The sequence below is a fragment of the Equus asinus genome, chromosome 17 (assembly GCF_041296235.1).
Source record: "Equus asinus isolate D_3611 breed Donkey chromosome 17, EquAss-T2T_v2, whole genome shotgun sequence".
In the NCBI taxonomy this organism is placed as follows: Eukaryota; Metazoa; Chordata; class Mammalia; order Perissodactyla; family Equidae; genus Equus; species Equus asinus.
In genome coordinates, this window is record NC_091806.1 from 28,446,746 (window position 1) to 28,470,783 (window position 24,038).

General features: G+C 33.9%; 2 protein-coding genes across 2 annotated transcripts; one reads left to right on the plus strand and one right to left on the minus strand.

Moving 5' to 3' along the window:
- The first annotated feature begins 216 nt into the window (after window positions 1–216).
- Window positions 217–9,220, plus strand: LOC139040597 (olfactory receptor 4P4-like). The gene is made up of 2 exons (XM_070487354.1): window positions 217–999; window positions 8,990–9,220. The coding sequence occupies exons 1-2, from the start codon at window positions 217–219 to the stop codon at window positions 9,218–9,220; spliced, it is 1,014 nt and encodes a 337-aa protein (XP_070343455.1).
- Window positions 9,221–12,504: 3,284 nt separating this feature from the next.
- Window positions 12,505–13,455, minus strand: LOC139040598 (olfactory receptor 4P4-like). The gene has a single exon (XM_070487355.1). It carries the CDS (start codon window positions 13,453–13,455, stop codon window positions 12,505–12,507), a length of 951 nt encoding a protein of 316 aa, XP_070343456.1.
- Window positions 13,456–24,038: the final 10,583 nt, after the last annotated feature.

Genomic DNA, 24,038 nt, shown 5'->3' on the forward strand with positions numbered 1-24,038 from the left:
TAAATCTCCCCCAAAACTTAAAAAGTCATACTAAAGATGTATTATATTCTGTCCATTTCAGGTGAATTTAGTTTGTTCTGTGTCCTGTGAATTCAACTCCACCTCATGGAAAATCAGAACAATGTCACAGAATTTGTTTTCATGGGGTTGTGGGGAAATAAGCAAATAGAGCTGCTGTTCTTTTTCTTGTTCCTGCTCTGTTACCTGACAGTCTTAATGGGGAACTTCATTATCTTACTCACAATCACCTGCAGCCATCTAATCCAACAACCAATGTACTACTTTCTCTGCCACCTTTCCCTCATGGACCTCTGCTACACCTCCACTGTGGTCCCCCGGCTAATCAGGGACTTAGCTGCAGCAAAAAAAAATATTTCCTATAACAACTGTATGACCCAGCTCTTCACTGCCCACTTACTGGCAGGTGTGGAAATATTTATCTTGGTATCCATGGCCTTTGACCGTTATGTTGCCATTGTCAAGCCTCTGCACTATATGGTCATAATGAACCGGCAGAGGTGTAACATGCTGATTGTTATGGCCTGGGTGGTGGGTTTTTGGCACTCTGTTGCTCTACTGCTCATGGTACTCAATTTACCTTTCTGTGGTCCTAATCAGATAGAGCACTACATATGTGATGTGAAGCCTCTTTTGAAACTTGTGTGCAAAGATATTCATGTTGTTAGTATCTTAGTGATTGCTAATTCAGGGATGGTGGTGGTTGCCATTTTTTTTGTCCTAGTAGCTTCTTATATACTCATATTATATAATCTTAGGACACACTCCTCTGCAGGACGACGCAAAGCTCTCTCAACCTGTAGCTCTCACATAACGGTTGTAGTTTTATTCTTTGTGCCCTGTATCTATACTTATGTTCTACCTGCAGGGAGTGAGAACAAGGATAAGGAAATCTCTGTGTTTTACACTGTGATTGCCCCCATGCTGAATCCTCTCATCTATACCCTGAGAAATGTGGAGATGAAAATCACCATGTGGAAGGTATGGTCTCAAATGGCACATTCAAATTTAAAGTTCCTAAGGTGATATTCATTGTAATTTCAGTCCTGTGTCCCAAGATAATTTATTCTTTGAGATGTTATAGAAAGCGTATAAACTTTCTTTGTGGAGTTGAACTAAATGACATCTGGCGTTATATGAACCAAATAAGCAAGCTACTGTGATTCAGAATGGAATCTGCACTTTAAAGGGTCTGACTAGTTCCAGGTGTGACTACTTCAATTTAAGGAATGCAAGACATGTCCTTCAAAAGCACATCTCTGGTAATATCACCAGCTTCTCCAAAAATTGATATTGAACCCTGGTTTCCTTGATATAAAATCCAACTTTCTCAGTTGTCTATCAGAATTTTTCAAAATTGGTCTGAGTATAACTAGTTAGTCTCAGAAATCACTAAACTGGAAGAAAGTATGGTGTTATGATGATAGGCTTTGGGGTCAGGGACAAATTGGTGAACTGACTCTGTAAGTTTGTATCTCTGTACCTTTGCAATTTGCTTTAATTATTTGAAATTTTTTTAACAATTTTTTAAATTTTTAAAAAATTTTTTAAAATTTTTAAATTTTTTAAAATATTTTTAAAATATCTATTATATAGGGTAAAAGTATACTTCATAAAGTTGTAATATTACTTCGGCTAATGCGTGTGAAGTTTTAGCATGGTACATGGCATACAGGAAACTCATCTTGGTCATTTTCCTCTTTCCTTACCCTTCATCCTATGTTTCCCTTTTCTTGGGTGCTTTCACTGGACCCCTCTACATTCTCCACACGTTCTCTAAAATATCTCACCGCTATGGTTTTATTTCTGCTATCCCTTCTGCTTACGACACCTCCACCTTTATGCTTTAGGGTCCATGTCTTACATACAATTTGTACTCCTGATGTTTTCTTCTTTGGGAAGATTTTACAGATCCATCAACAGACCCAAAATATTTCTGATACCTACCCTGTTTTTTCATTGGCATTCAACTGTACATTTACTTTATTTCAAATAATCCTTTGCTCTATAGTAGTGTTTATTCTTATGAACTGCGTTTTACCAGTTTGACTGAGCCAGGTGATTATGTGTTGCATCTTTACTTTTCTTTGTATCTTTTTTCCAGCAATAAAGCTGGTACAAATTAAGATGTAAATAAACAGTTACTGAATTACATTGAAAAATATTATCTTCTCTTATTTGACTGTATACATTGTTCTCACGCATCTAGAACTTTTCCTTTTGTCTTTGACAATCATGCACTAATAATAAAATATGAAATGTTAGATAGGCTAAAAATTTAACATAAAGCTCATCTGTCTATCAGGGAGAGAATGAAATTCAGCAGACTCCTACCACCTGTAATGTCTTTTAACTTATTTATTTTCTGAACTAAGGAGGTACTAGTCTTCTAATTTTTGTTTATTCCCTTGTCCATTGAGAGACATAACCCAATCTCAGCACTGTGCTTTGGTTCCCATTTGTCTCAGCATTTCTCTCTGCCCAGGCACTTGTCTTATCAGCAGAATGATTTCATTGCTTCTACATCACTTGTTAATAAAGACAGTTTATGTCTCCTTTTCCAATCTTGATGACTCTTTTTTTTGTTAACATGTGTTCAGCAAAATTTCAGTATAATATCAATGTATAAAAAATTGTTTCTATTAGAACCAATCAGAAGATACTGTTTATAATGTCATATGTAGTAGCATCAAAAATATGACACAAGAATAAATATCACAAAATATGTGTAAAAAATGTACATGAAAATTATCGAACTTAGTTGAGAGAAATTAAAGTAGACAATGATAGAGAATGATAGACAGCAATCCATGCTCATAGATCAGATGACATGACCACATTGAGGTCTATTCTATACCCCTTAAATTAATCTCAAATAAACCCACCACAAAAATTAAAGCAGGCATTGTTTTGCAATATAAACAATTACTTTAGTGTTGAAAATGAAAGGATATACATTAGCCCACACAACTTTGTAAAAGAAGAAAACTTGTAGAACTTACACTACCTGATTTAAAAGTATATTATAAAGTTATGGTAATCAAAGTAGTTTCTTATTTTCAAAAGGTAGACAAGTAGATCAGTGGAACAGCCTAGAGAGTCCAGATGTATACTTGCACATTTATGGTCAACTAATTGTCAACAGAGATCTGTAGGCAATTCAGTGAAGAAAAGAGTCTTTCCAACAAATACTGATGGAATAATTGGACATCTATAGGCAGAAAAAGTAAACCTCTACCTATATATCACAACTTGTATAAAATTTAGTTCAGAATAGATCCAGATCTAAATGTAAAATACAAGTGTATAAATTTGTTACAATGAAATATGGGAGGGAATCATCATGATTTTGAATTAGACAAAGAGTTCTTAGACAGGATGCTAAAAGTATGTCCTATGAAGGAAAAGAGTGATAAACTGGACTTCATCTAAATGAAAACTTTTGCCATAAGAATGAGACAGCTAATAGGGTGAGCAAGCAAGTTACATGCTGGAAAAAATATTTTAAAATTATATAATTACTAAAGAACTACTATTCAGAATATATAGAAGTCTTTCAAAACTCAGTAAGATGAAAATGAACAACCCAATAAAAGTATGGGTTAAAATGTTGAACAGATATTTCATCAAGGAAAACATACCCATTGCATAAGTACAAGAAAATACACTAAACATCATTAATCATTTGGTAAATGTAAATTAAAAAACTAAATGATATGGCTACATACCCATTTGAACGGCTAATTACTGAGTGTTTGCAAGTATGTAGAACAAGCAGGACTTACAACCCCCACAACTGGGCATATAAAATTGTACAACTACACTGGGAAACAGTTTGGAAATTTCTTTACAAATTACATACAAACTTCCTATATGACCAGACTTTCTAGTCCTTCACATTTTCCCATTTTGTACATAAAAAAAATTGTACATGAATTACTATAGCAGCTAATTAATGGTAGCCCAAATTTGGATGCAACTAAGATGCCTAAAATTGAGGAAAGAGATAAACAAATTGTGGAATTTTCATACAGTGGAATGACCTTAGAAGTAAAAAGGAATGCACATTGATATATAAAAAAACACAAGTGAATCTCAGAATATATAAGTTGAGTGAAATAAACCAGATACTCCCCTCCAAAAAGCAACCCATACAATATGCTTCCATTTTTATAAAATTCTAGAAAATGCAAATTAATCTACTGTTGCAGAAACAGATCAGTGTTTTGTTGGGCATGAGAATGGAGTGGGAGGATAGAATTACAAAGGGGCATGAGAAAACTTTGGGGAACTATTGATATGTTCATTATCTTGGTTTAAGCAATGGTTTTATAGGTATACACATAGGTCAACATTTTCATATCATATATGTTAATTCTGTATTGTATTTCAATTATACTTCAATATATACTTGAAAAATATATATTCTTGTAATTGATCCTGTTACTTTTCCTCTGGCCATTCTGGGACTTCTAGATTTAGAAGGGAATTCAATGACACTTCTCAAATTATCTGTTCAAAAATGCATGTAAACCTTGTAGATCCTTCATGTGCTTAATACTTAGGTGCAATTTTACCACTTTTCATTATTTGGAAAGTTATAAAGAAATATAAATTTTGGAAATAAGTCAATATAACCCTTGAAACCAAAGGTATTGACAGGGGATTCTAGAAAAGAAGGGTGAAAAGAACAAAATCAACTCTTAGCAGAGAAAGTTAAGATCATCTGAAATGAATTCAGGAATTGGGATCGTAAATGAGGTATTTCTACACATCTCTAAGGAGTATCGTGGTATGTTTGTGTGTGTTATTGGTAGAGATATGACCAGTTATCTTCTCCTTCATATTGACACAGGCCAAGTTGAAGAAATTTTGCCAACATCAGACATTCTGTTGAAAGAGAAAACCAGTAAAACACAAGATTCTGATATCTTTCATTCAGAAGTTCTAGAATCTCTCATTTCCTCAGGGTTGCTACACTTTCAAAGCCTAGAGGTAGGTCATAAACATAGAAAAACCTGTTTCTTTCACTCACAGAAAGAAGTGTCTTTTTTTTGTTTTCTTTAGTAGCTGTTTGAGCTAGTCATTTAACCTCTAGAGGCTTGTGTTGTTATCTGCACAGTAGAGGTAACACTACTTATGTCAAAATATGCATTATTGTGAAGAAGAAATGATATAATGAACTTAAAGCAAGAAATAACTTCTCAATACATTATTGTTATTATTAATGTTTTGTATCAGATAAGATACTATAAAAATTGATTTCCTGAAGTTTTAGTGTCTGAAGGAAACTTTTAATATATGGATTTGTGTCTGAGAGAGGGGAATTGGTTAACTGAACTTGAGTGTGTGCGACCTGCAGAAATGACATGGCATAGGAGAGAGGAGACAAATGGTAAATAGAATATATATTTTGTGTGTGTGTGTGTGAAGGGAGATCGGCCTTGACCTAACATCTGTTCCCAACTTCCTCTTTTTGCTTCAGGAAGATTGCCCCTAAGCTAACATCTGTGCAAGTCTTCCCCTATTTTGTATGTGGGATGCCGCCACAGCATGGCTTGATGAGGTGTGTAGGTTTGTACCCAGGATCCCAACCCATAAACCCTGGGCTGCTGAAACAAAGCACATGAACTTAACCAATACGTCACTCGGCTGGCCCCAGAATAAAAGTTTTGCTGTATATTGAGTGCTGACTTCCTCTGATATTTTCATTATATCCTCACTTAATGATACACCATTTGTATCCTGATATGTGTATGGGGAGTAGAATGTCTATTCTTTTATCTTTTCTTTCCTCCCGTCTTCCATTCTCTAGCCAACTATTCCATCCGTGTTAGGCCCTGGAAACAAATAACCTGGTTCCAGTCCTGATCTTTCAGGTCACTGATTTTATTGATCTATCTAATCTGTGCATGTAGGTTACTCTTGATAATGATCCACATTTGAATGACAGCTGTCTGTCTTTGGTTTTCTTTGTCCTTTCTTAATTCATACTTTCTGGAAGCTAACTTAATACTATTCTATGCTACATTATTTGTCCTCTTTTTCATCAGAAAGTGAGATCCGCAAAAGCCAGGCAGAGTTTCTCTGACTAGAATATTTTAGTGTCTCCAGAGAAACAGTGCCCGAGCCAGGCTAACACAAAGAATTAAAGTTATTCCAGAAAATGCCAGAGACACCAGGGTCATTATCATGGACAGTGGCTCAGAGGCATTTGGTGAAGATCTGTTTAGAAATGCCTCTGGGATTATAATTTCTTAGAGGTTTCAAAGGCCTATTAATTTTGTGTTGTCATATCACTTTATATTCTGCATTCTGAACCAAACTTATTTTAAGCATAAACATAAAATAAATTACTCCTAGGACGTAAAATAGATGTTTGGTTTTGTAAGAATTTTGAAATACTTGTTTTTAAGTCTGACGATCCATTCTTGCATTCCTGATGGTTAGTGTATATTTAACTTCCACTTCTCTTACAAATGTATACAATATTCCAAGACACGTTGAGATTTTAAAAATAATTTTACACAATTCACCTAAATCTGTTTAAATAATTGTTTGTAAATCTCTGCATTCAGATTTAGATACTGGAAAAAAAAACTAGAGTGAATATCTTAAGAGGAAGTTCTTTACTCAATCTAAAACTCATTTTACAGATCAGATAAGTCAATGAATTAATTATGCCACTCTTCTTGGAGAATGTTCCACTGTGCTTTAGGATGATTATACACTAGTTAAATGTATTCTATTTAATTTCATTCTTAAGACCATACTTTCTCTGTAGCATAAGATAATTTTCTTACTATAAAGATATTTTAAGTGTTCACCAACCTGCTTATCTAACAGTTAACTTTAAAAAAATTTGTTTTAGGTAAATAAATTTATCTGTGAAATAAAGAATAGTCCATCTCCTAAACAAAGAATCAGCATTAACTATAATAAAGATAAAATTGATCAAAGACCCCAAAATTTATTACACTCTATTTAAGTACTGTTAACTGTTGAAAACTATGAGTATTTTTGCTTTGTTAAAAAATATATATATAGTTAGGAACCCTTAAAGCAATATTAAATTCATAGTAGGGACAAATTGAGTTTTTCTCCTTGATAACATTAGAATTTAATAATAATTTAAAGTAGAATCGGTTTCTCATAGTATGGATCATTTTTTAATGCTATATCAGTTACCTATTCACCATTTAAAATGATCTTAAAGACACAGGTTTTATATTTGTGAATCACTGTGTTTGATGGCTTCTAAATTAGGTGTGAGTTAATTCATCAACACTGGATAAAACAGTTCCCATAGAGCATTCTTTGCATTCCACCCACTCTATTTCCATTTGTATAAATAATATCACATTATAAGTAACTGTACAAAATATGCAAATGTATTAATCTTTCATCCATTGATTAACGAAACAAGTAGTCACTGAGTGCTGACAACAAATCTCTCTTAGAGCTACATCCTGTATCATCTTCTTTTATTGACTCTAATTGCCTATATTACATGTAAAAACATGAAATTTCTAGTAAAAGTCATAAGAAATAAACAATTCAAAATGGGCAATTACATTTTTTGACTCTATGGACAAGGCAAGTATATTTTAAAATGTGCAAAAATTTTTATTTTGTTAATTATGTAAATTAAACTTTTATTGTTATCTAAATAATGTAATTAACAGTAATAACATGGTTTCTTTAAAATCAATCTAACATTTAAAATAATCTTTAATTACATTGATGGTAATGTTGAAAAATGATATCATTATACTCTTTTCACATTAGATTTCACAACTGATTTATAAAATAAGACACAGGGGCTGGCCCCAGGGCCTAGTGGTTAAGTTTGCGCACTCAGCTTCCATGGCCTAGGATTTTAGTAGTTGGGATCCGGGGTGTGGACATGGCACTGCTCATCAAGCCATGTTGAGGCTGCGTCCCACCATAGCACTCACAACTGGAATATACTACTATGTACTGGGGGGCTTTGAGGAGAAGAGAAAAAAAGAAAATATTGGCAACAGATTTTAGCCCAAGTGCCAATCTTAAAAAAAAAAAAAAGACAGAGCCGGCCCGGTGGCACAGCGGTTAAGTGCACACCTTCTGCTTCTCGGCAGCCCAGGATTCGCTGGTTCGGGTCCCGGGTGCGGACGTGGCACTGCTTGGCAAAAGCCATGCTGTGGTAGGCGTCCCATGTATAAAGTAGAGGAGATGGGCGTGGAATTAGCTCAGGGCCCGTCTTCCTCAGCAAAAAGAGGGTCGGCAGTAGTTAGCTCAGGACTAATCTTCCTAAAATAAACCCCCCAAAAGACAAAAAATATACTGAATTCTATACATCAGGAATAACTAATATTAACATTCGATGCATGTCAATCCATTTGTGGCAAATCCTATATTGTTATTATCATGCTACTAATTTTTATACAGATTAATGTTTTCTTTCTTTTCAGATATTCACAAACTAAAATATATAGAGAGACAGAGAAATGTTTCAGAATTCATCCTTTTGGGATTTTCTTAAAATAAGAACATACAAATATTTTTCTTTGTGCTCCTTTTTTTTTGTGTGAGGAAAATTAGCTCTGAGCCAACACCCATAACAATCTTCCTCTACTTTTTGTGTGGGACATCTCCACAGCATGGCTGATGGGCAGAGTGGAGCTGGCCACATCTGGGACCCAAACCATGAACCCTGGGCCACCAAAGCAGCATGCAGAACCTTACGCACTCGGCCACAGGACTGGCCCCTTGCTTTGTACTCTTCTTATTCTGTTATGTTGCCCTGTTTATAGGAAACCTCCTGATCGTTTTCTCCATTTGATGCAGCCCACTTTTTAATCAACCAGGTTATTTCCTCAACCAGGTATCCCTTATGAACATCTGCTATACCTCCTGTGTGACACCCAAACTCATTGGTGACCTACTACTGAGAAGAAATACCATTTCTTATAGTAATTTCATATTACAGGTCTTTACCATACACTTCTTTGGAAGTGTTAATGTCTTCATCATTATAGTCATGGCCTTTGATCGTTGCTTTGCCATCTGCAAACCTCTCCATTCCATGACTATCATGAACAAGACAAGATACAGTCTCCTAGTCTTGGCTGCTTGGGCTAGTGGGGCTGTCCATTCCTTTCCTCAATTTTCAATGGCAATCAAGTCGCCCTTCTGTGATCCTAATGAAATTGATCACTAATTTTGTGATATATTTTCCTTTGCTGAAAGTTGCCTGTACTGATAGCTACATCACTGGTACCCTTGTAGCTGCCAATTCAGGAATGGTCACCTCAGTGATGTGGGGGACTGGAATTGGCCTCTCCAAGATATGTCTCTTTGTTATGAGGAAGCCTTTTGCTCTAAGAAAAGGATTAATTGGAGAAAGGGTTTCCTACATCTGGGAATAGAATAGATGATTGGCTGGCAAGGGAATAAACTAGTTTTAAAGGAGAAAAAGAAGAAGAGAAGGTTATAAGAAGATAAAATTTTTGTGATAATGAAGCAAGCTATCCATTAAAGCCAGTACCAAGTATAGAGGGAAGATTTCCAAGAAGAGAAACTCCATGTTTCTCAGTGACCAATCCCTGAAAAAATGTATAGAGTTAAGCTGTTGTAAAATATATAGTGCAAAAAAGCAATTGCTTTGGCTGGCGAAAAGTGAATGAAAGTTATGATCATCAGTGTTGAGGAAAGTTGATAAATATGTCACTGTAAACATTCCCTTTGTAAAAGAATACTTTTATTTTTTGAGGAAGATTAGCCCTGAGCTAACATGCCTGCCACAGCTGGATTGATAAGCCTGCGGATCTGCTCCTGGGATCTGAACCTGTGAACCCTAGGCCACCAAAGAGGAGTGCGTGATCTTAACTGCTATGGCCCCAGGCCAGGCCCAAGAATACCTTTTTAATAATTAAGCCTCAATTTCCTCTCTGTTGAAGGATATTGGCAAATATTATTTTAAAACTTGAATTTAAAAAGTCAAAAAACCATTTATTTTGAGAGATTTATATTTTCTTCCTTTTTTTTAGCAAAACCAGTTGTGGTTTACTCCTTGATCATGTATAGGTAATGTCAAACCAGTTAAACTATAATGAATCCAGCCTCCATGACTTATCAAGCAGGATGATATAGTCATCTCAGAGGCATACTGAACTTTGAGGCATCAAATATATATCTTCTGAAAAATAGTGGATAAAGTAGATAAAGGGGAAAATAATTTAAAGAGTAAGGGAGGTTCTGCCCTGCCCAATATTGCAACCAACGTTAGAGTGTGCATAGGATGTGAGATGCTATTCTGATCCTTTTTTTGGTGGTTTTCAGCTGTTACGTACCTCTAATAGTAAATGTATCTTGCAGAGATGAATGATTGGATCCCACTTTTACCATTTACTAGCTGTGTGACATTGGATAATTGTAACCACACTCAATATACACCTCATATCTTGACTTTTCAACCCAATGTGTATAAGATGAGACGTTATACTTTTATTACTATTAATAATGGCAATATATGAAAGATGCACACACACATATAAAAATAAATATCTGAAAATTACTGGATTTTCTGTATACTAACTGTAACTAGTGAGAATGAGAAGATCTAATGGAAAAATATATTGCCTTCTCAATAACAACAAAAGAGATGAAATATCTAGGAATAACTTAATAAGAAATATGAGATTTATTTGAGTAAATGGCAAGATTTTATTGCAAGTTATAAAAGAAGATTTCAATAAATAGAGCTATAACATGCTTTTGGATGAGAGAACTGAATATTATAAAGATATCAATTCCTATCAAATTAATTTATAGTTATTACTCTAACCCAAATCCCAATAGTGTCATTTTTGGAATATGACAAACCATTCTAAAGTGCATTTGGAAGACAAACAAGCAATCATAACTAATATATCTTGAGGGGGATAAAAGGAGTGATTAGCTTTCCCAGAAAGTAAAACACAACAGAAAATAACAATAATATTATCAATTTGTTTCTACTGCTAGTGTAGTTTAGTAGAAAAAAATACATATGCCAGAAATAACCTAGGGAATATATAATATGATGCAGATAAAGATGGCATGACAAAGAAGGAAGGAAGGGGAGAATTTTTCCATAAATTGTGCTAGATATTAGTGTGGGGTAGGAGAGGGTTGAAAGAGAGAATGGAGAGAAATTGTTTTCCTGAGTGTTTTTTTCTATGTACAGGGGTTTCAGCTTCAGTCACACTACAGACTTCTCTCTCAAGCCCTCACTTTCTCCCTCCCAGAGTAGGAGGAAGGAAATATCTAATAAATGAGTTTAGAAGAAAGTGCATGTGGCTCAGGACCCGCCTCTCCCTTTTGGATGTGCCTGCCTGTGGAGAGGCTGGGTGCTGTTCTGCTCTATGCTCTGTGATCCTGTAAAGAGGCAGTTCTTGCCCCCACCCCTCCCCTTAGGGGATTCAGTGAGGATCTAGCATGCCTTGCAATTGGGGGTGTGAGACAGCTAAATCTAGGGGTGAAGTGTTACCAAAAAACTTAGCAAAAAACTTAGCTGTTTATCTAAAATTACGTGTTCTAATTGGCTTTAATTAGTAATAAAGAAGACACTGCTCTCCCCTCAGAATAGAGTGACTTTACTATATATATATATAAAACAATGTAGAGATTTATGTTATGGAATCATTATAAAATGGTTGACATAGGAGGTTTTAAAATAAAAATTTAAAAGTACAAAGGCATATGCACTGTCAGTGTCTTTTGCCTCCATACAACCTTTTTCAGCACTACCAAAAGACTAATGGAAAAAAGAGAATTTTGGTAAGAAGTGTTAATTTACAGTGCATGTTTGTGTGTGTGATTTGAGTATTTTTATACAAATCAGCTATTTTTGTTATAAGAACAGACTTTATGAGTAAGAAATTTATCACATACTCAAACTTTGTTGGAAAATTGGAAAATAGATATGAATAAGCCTAAAATAATTGACCCAATACTGTACTATGTTTCCTAATTTCTAGGTGTCTCAGCTGGCTAACTGGACCCAGAGTGGAATCTTTCCTTGTCTACAGATATAGCAATATGAAGACAAAATATATTAAAGTAGAGAAATAACTGAAGGGAGTATATATTAGCAAAACTGTGGCATTTAATGTTTAAATGGGTCACTCAACCAAGAAAATGCCTCCTATAAGGGATAAGAAGCAAAGCTGTATGCCAAGATATTCGTATATTCCTTCATTAAATATTTATTGGGCTCCTAATATGTGCTATACACTTTGCCTATTACTAGGAAATTTGCAGTGAAATAAATATGACAAAACACCTACTTTCATGGAACTTAGAGTTTACTGAAGAATGAAAACAAGGGAAGCACATCAGGGAAGGAATATGAAAGAGAACCACTGATGGAAGCTGTTAAGACTTGGCTTTTACACGTTCAGACTGATTTTCCCATCAACAGGAGGGAATTAAAGAAAGGGAGTGTAATGTAAAGATGTCAATTCACATCAAAAGATGAATAGCCTTCAACTCATTGGCTTTCCTTTCATTGCACCAAACTTTCCTTATGGCATTTTTCATCTCCACATTTCTAGGTGTGTAGATAAGAGGGTTGAGCATGGGGACAATAATTGTGTAGAAGAGTGTAAACACTTTATCTTCTGGTAAAGTTGTAGCAGGTCTAATATAAACAAAGATGACAGGTGCAAAAAACAGGATTACAACTGTGATGTGGGAACTGCAAGTAGAAAGTGCTTTGTGGCGGCTTTCTGCAGAATATGCTTTCACATTATATAAGATCATAAAGTAGGAGGCCATCAAAACCAAGAAGATCACCAGTCCCATCAGACCAGAATTGGCAATGACTAAGAAACCAATTTTGTGTGTATCAGTGCAGGCCAGTTTCAACAAAGGATATATGTCACAGAAATAGTGATCTATTTCATTGTGGCCACAGAAAGATAAAAAAATAGTAAGCAGAAACAGTCCAAGGAAATGCAGAAGCCCCCCAACACATGATGCTATGAGAATTGAGTTACACCTTTGCCTATTCATGATGATGGCATAGTGAAGGGGTTTGCAGATGGCCACAAAGCGGTCATAGGCCATTCCTGTGATGATGAAGACCTCAATCCCCCCAAAGAAGTGTGTGGTAAAAAGCTGAGTCATGCAATTTTTATAGGAAATGACATTCCTTTCTGTCAGTAAGTTAGTCATAAGTTTGGGTGTCACAGTGGAGGTGTAGAAGAGGTCTGAGACTGCAAGATAATTAAGAAAGAAGTACATGGGCTGGTTAATTAGCTGACTGCATGTGATAGAAATCATGATGATCAAATTCCCCAACCAAATTGCTAGATAACAGAGTAAGAAAAATAAAAAGCAGAGGATTTGTACTTTCTTGTTCTTAGAAAGTCCCAAGAGAATAAATTCAGTAAGATTATTGCTATTTTCCATGGTCTGATGCTCAAGAAAGTTATCTGAAATAACAAAAGTAAAAAAAAAAATCACTCATGAGAAAATGAAGATGTAATATGTAATTAAAGAGGCACTAATGCATTTTTCAAAACCTCAGCCATTTTGAGATCCATTGAATCACTGATTCATTTAAAAAAAGACTTTTGAATATCTAGAGCCAATATCCTTCTAAGAACTGAGGATACAATGGTGAATTAAAGTTCCAGCTTTTGTGTAATTTAAATTCTTTTGTGAGAAATCAAGAAGGTATACTCATCAAGAATAAAAAAAGAGGTAATCCGAAGAGTGTTAAGTAGGGTGAACACATTAATGTATCACTGTAGGATATAAAATGGAGGCTACCATAGAACTTACCTGATTAGACAGCTTCTAATGAGAGCACAAAAGTGGTGGAGGGTGTGTGGATGATTTATACAGTGCTTGGCATATAGTCAATGATAAATAAATATTAACTAAAGAAAAATTTGGGAAGTAAACAATGTTCTATAATCTTTAAGGAATAATATGTCATTAGAAATAAGCTGTCATCCATTAGTCAGGTAGTTCATGATGAAACTGAAGAACAAATTATTTTTCTGAATTGACTTGTAGTCCATTTTGGACTTATAAGAGGAAATAACGTAGAAATTACTGCATGAAACTTTTATATTTCTTAAAAGTTATTTGTAGCTTCTATGGGATAATGGAGCCACAACTCTGCTTTTCCTGTTTATTTCTCTTGCAGGATTATAGTAAAAACAAAATTAGTTTTAAAAAGTCATTCTTGGTTCAACCATTTTTAAACAAATTACAACACATGTTTGGGGGTTGGCTCAGTGGCAGAGTGGTTAAGTTTGTGTGCTCCACTTCAGTGGCCCGGGGTTCAAGGCTTTGGATCCTGGGTGCGGACCTACACACTACTCATCAATCCTTGCTGGAGTCACATCCTACATAAAAAATAGAGGAATATTGGCACAGATGTTAGCTTGGGCCAATATTCCTCATCAAAAACAAACAAAAACACATATGTTTACGCATCATTGATGCCTTCTGCTTTTTATATCAAATTGAATGCATTCTACTCTAAGCAAGTTAAACTTAATGCTAATGAAGAGATAAGTAGTTGAAAAATATTTTTTAACTTTAGAATTACTTAAGAATGAGTGATGATTCTTTATGAGAAATATATATCCAAATTTCAAAAATTTTTCTGTTTATGTTTAGTTACATTATATCCAAGAGAAATCAATTTAAGTAAATTGTTAACAGTGGCTATCTGATGATGGTTAGACTATAGAGATTTTAATTTCCCAATTTATCTTTTCTTTATTTTCCAAAATTTTTACCATAAATGTATTTACTTTTAGAAAAAAATGAATATTTTATAAACAAAAGTGTATTTTACATCACTAATGATTATGACTTCAGTTAATTTGAAAATATCTTTATAAATATGATTGTACATTTATGGTTCAAATGTAGTTTAAAATATTTAAGAAATGTGTTCACTGCAGTCTGGAAGTCCACTTAGATTTTTACATAAAACTAGGACCAGGAATTCACACTGATAACCATTTATCCCTAAGTGATAATTTCATGAGAAACAAAAATGCCTGGATTTTTGTCATGTTTCTTTTATTTGAATGATTGATGAGACATGCGACTTCTGTTCAAATTTGCCAAATAAATAGGAATATTTCAATTCTCTGTGTCAATAATACCAAAGGTTTTGAAATGTCAGACAAATGAATTAGGACTCACAAAATTCCAAATCATAAACTAATTTTGAATACTGTTGTCACAAGACTGTGACTCTGGGTGTGGAGTGAAGAAATTATTTGAAGATCAACATGCATTTATTTTTTAAACTTTTTTCCTTTTTAGCTCGTCATCTACTCTTTCGAAATAAGTAAATTTTCAGAACTTACTTGATGACATCATATAAGGTAACCAATTATGGTTGCCTAGGTTTGAAATATAATACAGAGAAGTAGATTTCTTTAATTTCAAAATAGTTCCCTCAAACACAATACAATAAAAATGATGCAGCCTGCTTTTCTCGATCATGTTCTCCCTTTGCTTCTTAGAGAATACACCCACACAAGCAGCACAATTCCATAAAATAATCTCTTCATAGTCTCTCAAATAGAAGCCGTTATATTTGCATTCCAAGTAATCATCTGGTAAATGTACTCTATCATTAGACAAAATTCCTAGTTTCTCTCCCATCCTTCTGTTTAATTGTTCGTTCCCTAGGATTTCAGGCTCTCATCCATACAATAAAGGAGTTGGATTAGATAATCTCTGAAGATCTCCCCAGATTCTGATAGTGTGTGACTGCTGATTCTCCATTAGTCTGGGGAAAACACCTGTCTGCTTCCTTCTTGCCTCCCTTACTCCCCTGGATGTATTGAGACTATGGAAAATATAATATCAATGAGTGACAATTTTATTACCATTTCCGTGCCTCAGTTTCCTTCTCTGTAAACTGAGATAATGATAATACCTCCACGCGGGGTGATTTTTTTTTTTTTAGTTAAAAAAGTTAAATGAGAAATTTCTTAGAACAGCGCTTGGAAATTATTACACATTCAATAATTATTAGCCACCTTCTACAATTACAAAATGTAAGATCAAGGCACTAGGGAAATTGTAAGCATACCAGGTTGAGTTATATCTTGTAGTATCCCTCTCTTCACAATATTGGAAATATCAGAAACTTTGGAGATAGACACTAGTTTGGAACACAGCTCTGAAATTTAAATGTAAGATTCTTCAACTCCTTGAGTATTTTTTCCCTTCATCCATAAAATGAGCATCACAGTGCCTAACTTACAGGATTGCTGTGGAAATCAAATTAAACTATACATATGAAGCTCAATGCTGCAAAACATACTAATGCCCCCTATTTCCTCTTTGGAACCCCCATACTGTCACAAATTTAGGAGGTACTCAAGATATTCAAGTAGCAGCAGATGCTAGCAATTATGAAGATACATTCTTGAGCTATATAAAATCAGGTGGGGTCCTGGCTTTAAAATTCACCTGGAGCATGATCTTAGGCAAAATACATAACCTCAACTTCCTCATTTATAAAATGAGTAGTCCTATAATTGACTTTGAGTCTGTTGTAAGGACTTGATGAATTAATTTATGTAAAAGCTTAGGACAGAATCTGGTATATATTAAGATTAAAGATTTAATAAATATTTTTATCATTGATATTACACACTTTTGTCATATTGGAGAGCATAAGCTTAAATTTAGAATAGTATGTCATCTTGTTATTATTCTTGCACATTTTGAAGAGCTTATTAAGAATATATTATATTTCAACATGGATAAATGAAGGTAGGTAGAGAAGACATAGCATAGTTCCCCTTCCATGAACAATCTATTATTTCTCATCTGAAGGCTGGGGTTCTCACACTGGTTGAATGTTCTCTCATTAAACCAAATTTTTACCTTCTGTTCACAGTTGAGCTAACCTTACCCCCACAAACCCGAAGTTAAACTTCTTGCTTGTTCTAACCATTTAATGCTTTCTTTCCCCTTTCCTTTGGATTCATTAACCTTACCCAAATTAGGTGGATGTTTATAAGCCTCTTTGACAATTTTTCTTCATCTCAAAAAAAAGTCTCTGTTAAACTTTGAAAAAAGAAACATACCCTATAGATATTATGCATTGAAGTAGGTGACTGAAAAATTTGCCATACATTTTTGCTTCTGCATAGTCTTAGAATTGTACCGGTATTTTGCCTTTTAATCATTTTTTATTGATTTCCTTCACTGACATTCTGTCCACTGACCAGCTGGGCTGGTACATCTTTCTTTATATTCAACTTTCTCCCATTATGGAATATGGAGGGCTAATGATGTGATTAAATTTTAAAATAAAACAAGTAAATCTAGTAATATTTTGACAGCTGCTGTGGGATGTGGCACCAATACCTCAAAGAGCTGACGCACTAATCTAAATTCATTACAGCTTGGTTTGTTACAGTTGGAAAGTAAAGCAGAACTTTTCCAAAAATAGTAAAAATAGCATTTTTTAACGATTATGGCTTTTTTCTATCCAAAGGTTTATTAGAGGGATTAAATACTAAATACAATCAGAATGATTCAAATATTCTTTTAAGGAAAATTACCAGTACATATATGCACTGAATTTAACTTACCAGCTGCTCAATTCACCAGACAGATTTCATGTAAGCTGAGGTTTCCACCTAAGCTAAATTCAGAATTAAAAAAAAAATTGCTGTACAATAAATAATAAATCTAAATTATATAAAGTCTTATTAGAGAACTCTTGTGAATTCCATCAAAAGAGACACATTTGGGAAATTGAACCAAATTTGAGATTTTTTTCAGCAAACTATTTTTCCATTTCTAAAAAAAGAAAGTAGTGTCTCTCTGATATTTACCTTTGCCTCTGTGGAAAATTTATATATATAAAATTCTTCCTATATATATAAAATTGAATATATATGTTCATTTTGATATCAAGTTGGCATCTAAATTGAATTCTGAGAAAACACACTATGTAAAACAGCTCTCAATATCTCTGAGGGTTTAGAAATTTCCTATTAGTATACTTTGCCAAAGTTTAAACTGTAGCTTAAATTTCTCCCTAGTAAGTAGTTATGCCAAAGTCAATAATTATATTTGCCTATTGCATCAGGATCCAAAGCACCAAGATTAGACATGAGACACGGGAATTATAAGAATATGTTACACAGTGCTCATATGTCAGGACAGGTGGACCACCAGGTGGCTAAAAGAGGCTGAGGGGAGCTGAAATGGGAAATACCAGAGAACTATATAGTCATGATTAAAAATACAAAGCAAACCAAGAATTTAAGATTTAACTTTTCCTAGAAAAGCAAGATTGCTGGAATGCTGGAATTTCTAATTGATGCCTGGAAAACACTCCTTTTCTTTACAACTGTTGTTTCCGGAAGCCCATCTGCTCCCATGGCTTCTCCTGCCAGCTCTTCAGATAGCTTACAAATTTCTCTCTCTCTGGCAAACTCCTTTCCAAAAATATATTATTTGTTCTGATTAAAATCACACAGGCGTATATTTTAGAAAATATAGAAAACTATAACAAAATAAAAGGGTCTCATTAATGTATTCATTGAAAAGTATTTACTGTTACCTAAATCTAAAAAAAGTCTGAGTTGGATAAAACTCAGTGTAGAGCATGCATATACTGGTGGATAAAACAGACATAGTCTTTGCCCTCAATGATGATAGACAATAAACAAGAAAACAAAGAAATGTACAACTACAAATAGTATATTCAAAAGAAAAGAGCACAGTGCTGTTAATCTTTTTCTTTTAAATTTATTGAAGTTTTATTAAATAGAAAATCTTTGACTCTTTTATGTCATACAAATATTTGTTACTTGATTGTCTCTTGAATTTGTCTTTAAGTAATCCTACAAGATAATTGTATTTTCTCATCCTTTTTTATACCTAAAAAAATATTGTCTTTATATTTGATCTAAAGTTGGATCATGTGATTGAATTAACATTTTAAAAATTTACTTTGTCTTTGTTGTCGGCCTGACAGTTTGTCTGATCTTTTCATTTATCATGGAAATTGTTTTAAACAGCTGTTGTCTATGAATAGATCTATTTTTATGTTTATTTTTAATTCAGCAATGTTTTAAGGCTAATTCTGCATGCTTAAATTTTTAATTTTTAAGTTTTAGTTCCTATTTCAAGAAAGTTATCTTTAATGGGAATTTCTTTTGATCAATCTGTTTTCAGAATGTAATGATAGGAAGACTTACAATTCTTATAGTATATCAATTTATTTCTCTGAAATATCAACTGTAATGTCCTTTACTGATTTTATCTATTTTTTTATGTTCTTCACCATATCAAGAAATCTTCTCAAGTCTTCACTATTTGATTGTAGCACTTTATATTTTGTTTCTTAATACCTTCAGATTTGATTTTAGCTTTTCTGTTTAGCTTTATTTTCCCCTGTAATTCTTCCTAGTCTAAATATTTCTCTTTTCACATCCATTTCCTTTTTAATATCAATTTTTTCTCCTTAAAACATTTTACTTTAGTTTTTTAGACATCCTCTTGCAACCTATTGAAGATAGCAAAATTTTTTTCTTTCTTGTTCTCACAGGAAATAATTTTAAGAGTTATGTTCTTTCTCTAAGCTTTCTGGTAATATTTCCCTTTTCGTTTTTTCTGCAATATTCTTTCACTATCTTTTATGGGGGTTTTTTTCTATTCTTGGTGAGATAAAATATCTTCAGAACAAGTGTTTGCCAACTGACATGTTATTTGCATTATCCTCCATTAATTCTGTATCCTCCTGGGTAAAGCTGAAGTCTATCCTTTGATCTACAGCAGTAACAAGTGGATATGCCTAACTCCTTGACCACGTTACTTTATCAACCTGGTTTTGATGATGAAATTTTGGTCCAGATGTTTGTCTGCCTCTGTACTCTTAAGTCCAAGCATGCTTGGTATAGTCTAATTGTTCACATCTTTTTATTCCATGTAATTTAGATTAAAAAAACTCACTCAGGTTCTTCGTTGCATCAAAAGAATCCACAAGATGTGTCTGGAAATGCATTAATAGCTAACATCCAACGTCAATCATAATTGAATGATTACTGTGCCAAGTAGTGTTCTAATTTGTTGCTCATTTCATACTTGCTAATCCTATGGTTAGCTACCATTATTATTCCCCCTTTACAGCTGAGAAGACTGAGATACAAAGTTGAGAAGCTCTCCCTAGGCAATAGATGTGTGTGTGATTGAGGGGGCTCTAAACCCAGACAGCTTGGTTTCAGAGTCCGCATGGTCTACTGGTTCCAGGAGACTCTACTATAGGCTTAAAGCAATAACAGGGTTTTACATCATAGTAAAATATTTTTAAACTCTATAGTATTTAGGTTTTTCTTACAAGTACCTAATCTTTACCATTTTGCTCTATTTTCCTCAGTATCTACTTCCTTCAATTAACATTTTGCCCTCTACTCTTCCCTGAGTCTACCTTTAATCACTAAATTAAGTTTCATCAATTCTAGCCTCTCTATTCTGAATATAAAGCAATTTGGAAAGCTTTGAATTTCAATCTCCTAACTCTTGGAAGAGAGAATTGAATATCATTTATTCATTTTAAATAACATTTTTTTTTCATTTTTTGTCTATGTTTTTGAAATAGTGGATATTTAGGAGACCTGATTCAGAGACTGCTAAACATAGACTATATTTATATTATCTCAGACCCTATTTTCTAAGTTTCTTGACTATAGCATTAAATTCTCAGTTTCTTCAAGTTTAGCTCAATACTCTAACACTACCACTTACTACATTGTTAAAACTCCTTCCCTATTTCCCAATTTAGCATGTGCTCTTTTCTTTTAAGCTAAAATTCCCCTTCCTATATTAGATGGATTATTTATTTATGAAGCGTGAAAGCATATGTAAAATGTTCTATGCTTCATAAATAAATAATGCAGGCAATATAATCAGAATATTATGCTTTTAGCCTAGAAACAGCTTGTCTCAGATGTCTCTCTCTTTAAATCAACCATTGGCTGCAATGGTTTAGTGGAGCATGCCCTGAGCTAGGAGTTAGAGACACATTTTTTGGTATCAATTACATGAGAAAGACACTAAAATTCTGTGATATTTTATTCATCTGTAAAATGGGCTAGATTCTAAACATATGAAAACAAAAAACAATAGGCAAAATATGTAGAATTAATAAGAAAGTTGGTAAGGTAGCTTGATCTAAGATATATATAAACAAAATTAATAGTTTGCATCTAATCTAGGAATAAAACTTAGAAAAGGAGAAAAGAAGTTCTACTTACAATAGTAAGAAACCAATCAGTTATTTGCAAATAAATTTTAATAACAGAAAATCTGGATCAATAGGAAGAAAACCATATGAGCTTATTTAAAGCCATAAAATCACTGACAGAATTATAAATTAAAGTTTAGGTGAGGAGATAATATCATAAAGACAATAATTTCCAGAATTAATATATAAATTAAATTTCTTTAAAAATCGGGATACTTTTTGTTTTTCTTTTTAATAAAATGATCCTAAAGTTTATGCAGAAGAATGTGCTCAAGAAGAAGCAAAAGAAAAAAATGTATCTCTTAGTTGGGATTGCTGTTAGTTACATTTATTTGAAAACAATTTAGGAACGTCAACAAGTAATTTTTTTAATATCACAATAAATCTGTAAGAACACAGTCGATATGCACATAGGGTTTATTTACAACCATGACATTGTTAACTGAATCACATAGTTGCTGATGTGGTTGCTTGAATAATTCATCCAGAACAAAATCCTTCTAGATTCTTGCTCCATCACATTTATCATGAAGTATTTTCCCTTATGGCTGCAAAATGCTACACTACCTAAAGTCTTATGTTCATGTCTCAGGAAGGAATAAAGAACAGCAAAAGGAAAGAAAAAACATTTATCAGGAAACAAAACTGTCCCAGAATTCCAGAGTAAACTCCCAGCTAAGTTTCATTGGTGTCAGCTGTGTAAATAACTAACCTAGTTACAAAAGAGGACTGAAGAATTGCTAGCAAAAGCCATCTCAGAGGTTTGATAGTAATAAAAAAGAAGGAGAAATTTGGGTAGGCTTCTGGCAACATCTGAAATAGTATGCAAATAAGATTTCTGAAGGAGGAATTGCCTTCTCAGATACCAGGTCAATAAGGAACTGATTTTGGAATGGACGCATATTTTTTTGGAAGAGAATTTGGACCCCAGAAAGATTTCTAAATATATGTAAAGAATGTAACATATGATAAATATATGGTTCTATCAATATGCCCCCCATGTTTAAGACTATATTCTCTGTCATTAGGAAATTTTCTCATATATTTATTTAGCAGGTATTCAATCAACAAATATTTATTCACTATTTATTAATGCCATCCATTATTCTAAGAACACAGTGAAATAACCACAGATACCCCTGCTTTAATTTTAATTGAGATATTCAGTAAATAGAGCAATTACATAATGCATAAATGCATACCTAGGACTTAGACTTAGAGTTTGAATGATATTGCTCAGTTGAGAATAAAAGTCGGGGTCAAGTGCAGCAGAAATGAGACAAGAATGGGGGCTGTTACAATTATTCAGCCAGGAATGATGGGTATGTGAGTTCAAGGGAAAGGTCTGAGTAGGAAGATAAAAAATTTGGACTCATCTGCACATAGAGAGTATTTAAAACCATTAAATTATATGAAATAACCAAGATTGGGGGAAAAAAAAAGATCAAGGCCTGAGCTCCATGACTGTCCAATATAGAGAGGTGAGCAAGAAAAGCAAGAGCCAGAAAAAAACCTGAGATATAATTTTTAGACATGAAAGGAAAACCAGCAGAGTATGGTGGCCCCAAATCCAAGTCAAAATGTCATGAAGTAAAAAGACCAATCAACTCTGTGAAATCCTGGAGATATTGATAGGGGAGTGATTGACAACCTTGATATAAGCAGCTTCAGTGAAGTAGTCGAGGTGAAAATATGATTTGAGAGCTTACAATAAACCTGGGGAGAGGGAATCAGATACAGAGAGCATAGGAAGAAGAGAAATCAGAACTGGGGAAATTGGGAAGGGAAAGCAGGGACAAAAGAGGTTTCTGTTTGGTTTTATTATAGATTAGAGAATTAACAGTTTAGTATGTTAAAGGATAAATTTTAAAAGAAGATATAATTGTGATTTTCATCCAGATAATGAATGAACATGTCAAAGATTTTATCTAACTTGGTATTTAATGCAGAAACAAATAAAGATATTACCGTTGGTTCAGTCAAGAACAAAGTGCACCACACGTTTATAGTCTGCTAAATCAATCTATAAGTGAATGCAAAAGTAGCAAAATATCCACAAGGCTACGATCAATTGTATTTCACTGTACACAATTTGTATTTCTATTGGCAGGCATTATTGGTGTTGCTATCATTTCCTATGAGTCGACTTCTCTAGCTATAGAGTTGTAAAATATCCTAGTCAAAGACAATAAAATGTGGATAACCTGAATGGCAGAACTAGTAAGGTCACTCACTGCATTGCAAAGAATCTCGTCATGTTTCCCTGCAGTGGTATGCTGATACTGCTGATCCAACTGGAGAGAGAAAAATTGCTGATGTGGAGAAAGACCTGAGAATTAGTCATTAATTACTTAAGTGATGATGAAATGATGCTCTTGAGAAGGTGAGAAGGGAGGAGATCCAGTGCAAGAGTGAAGGAGGCAAATGAGGAATTCCCTGCTTAGTGGTTGGTGTTACCGATGTCTTTTGCTCCATATTCTCCAATAATCCCTGTTCAAAACTTTTATTCCAAAAATAAAAATAAAAGAGAAACGTTTGTATTAATTTTTGAAGTTTTACTTTTCAATAATGCAAGTCTGGCTGGTTGGAAGATAGAGCTTATGAAACAGAGGCAGACTTTAAGGCCTTGCTGGTCTTCTTACCAGAAATCCTGCTAATTGTACACCAGAAAGTGATCTTTCACGTTTGTGCTGTGATGCTGTTCTCTGACACGTGCACTGTTCAAGCCCACTCAGGAGCT

Excerpts from the sequence above, each read along its gene's own strand:
- LOC139040597 (XM_070487354.1), top strand. The coding sequence starts at position 217 with ATGGGGAACTTCATTATCTTACTCACAATCACCTGCAGCCATCTAATC. Across the intron at positions 1,000-8,989 it reads TGAAAATCACCATGTGGAAG|GTCTTTACCATACACTTCTT; the intron begins GTATGGTCTCAA and ends TTCATATTACAG.
- LOC139040598 (XM_070487355.1), bottom strand. The coding sequence starts at position 13,455 with ATGGAAAATAGCAATAATCTTACTGAATTTATTCTCTTGGGACTTTCT.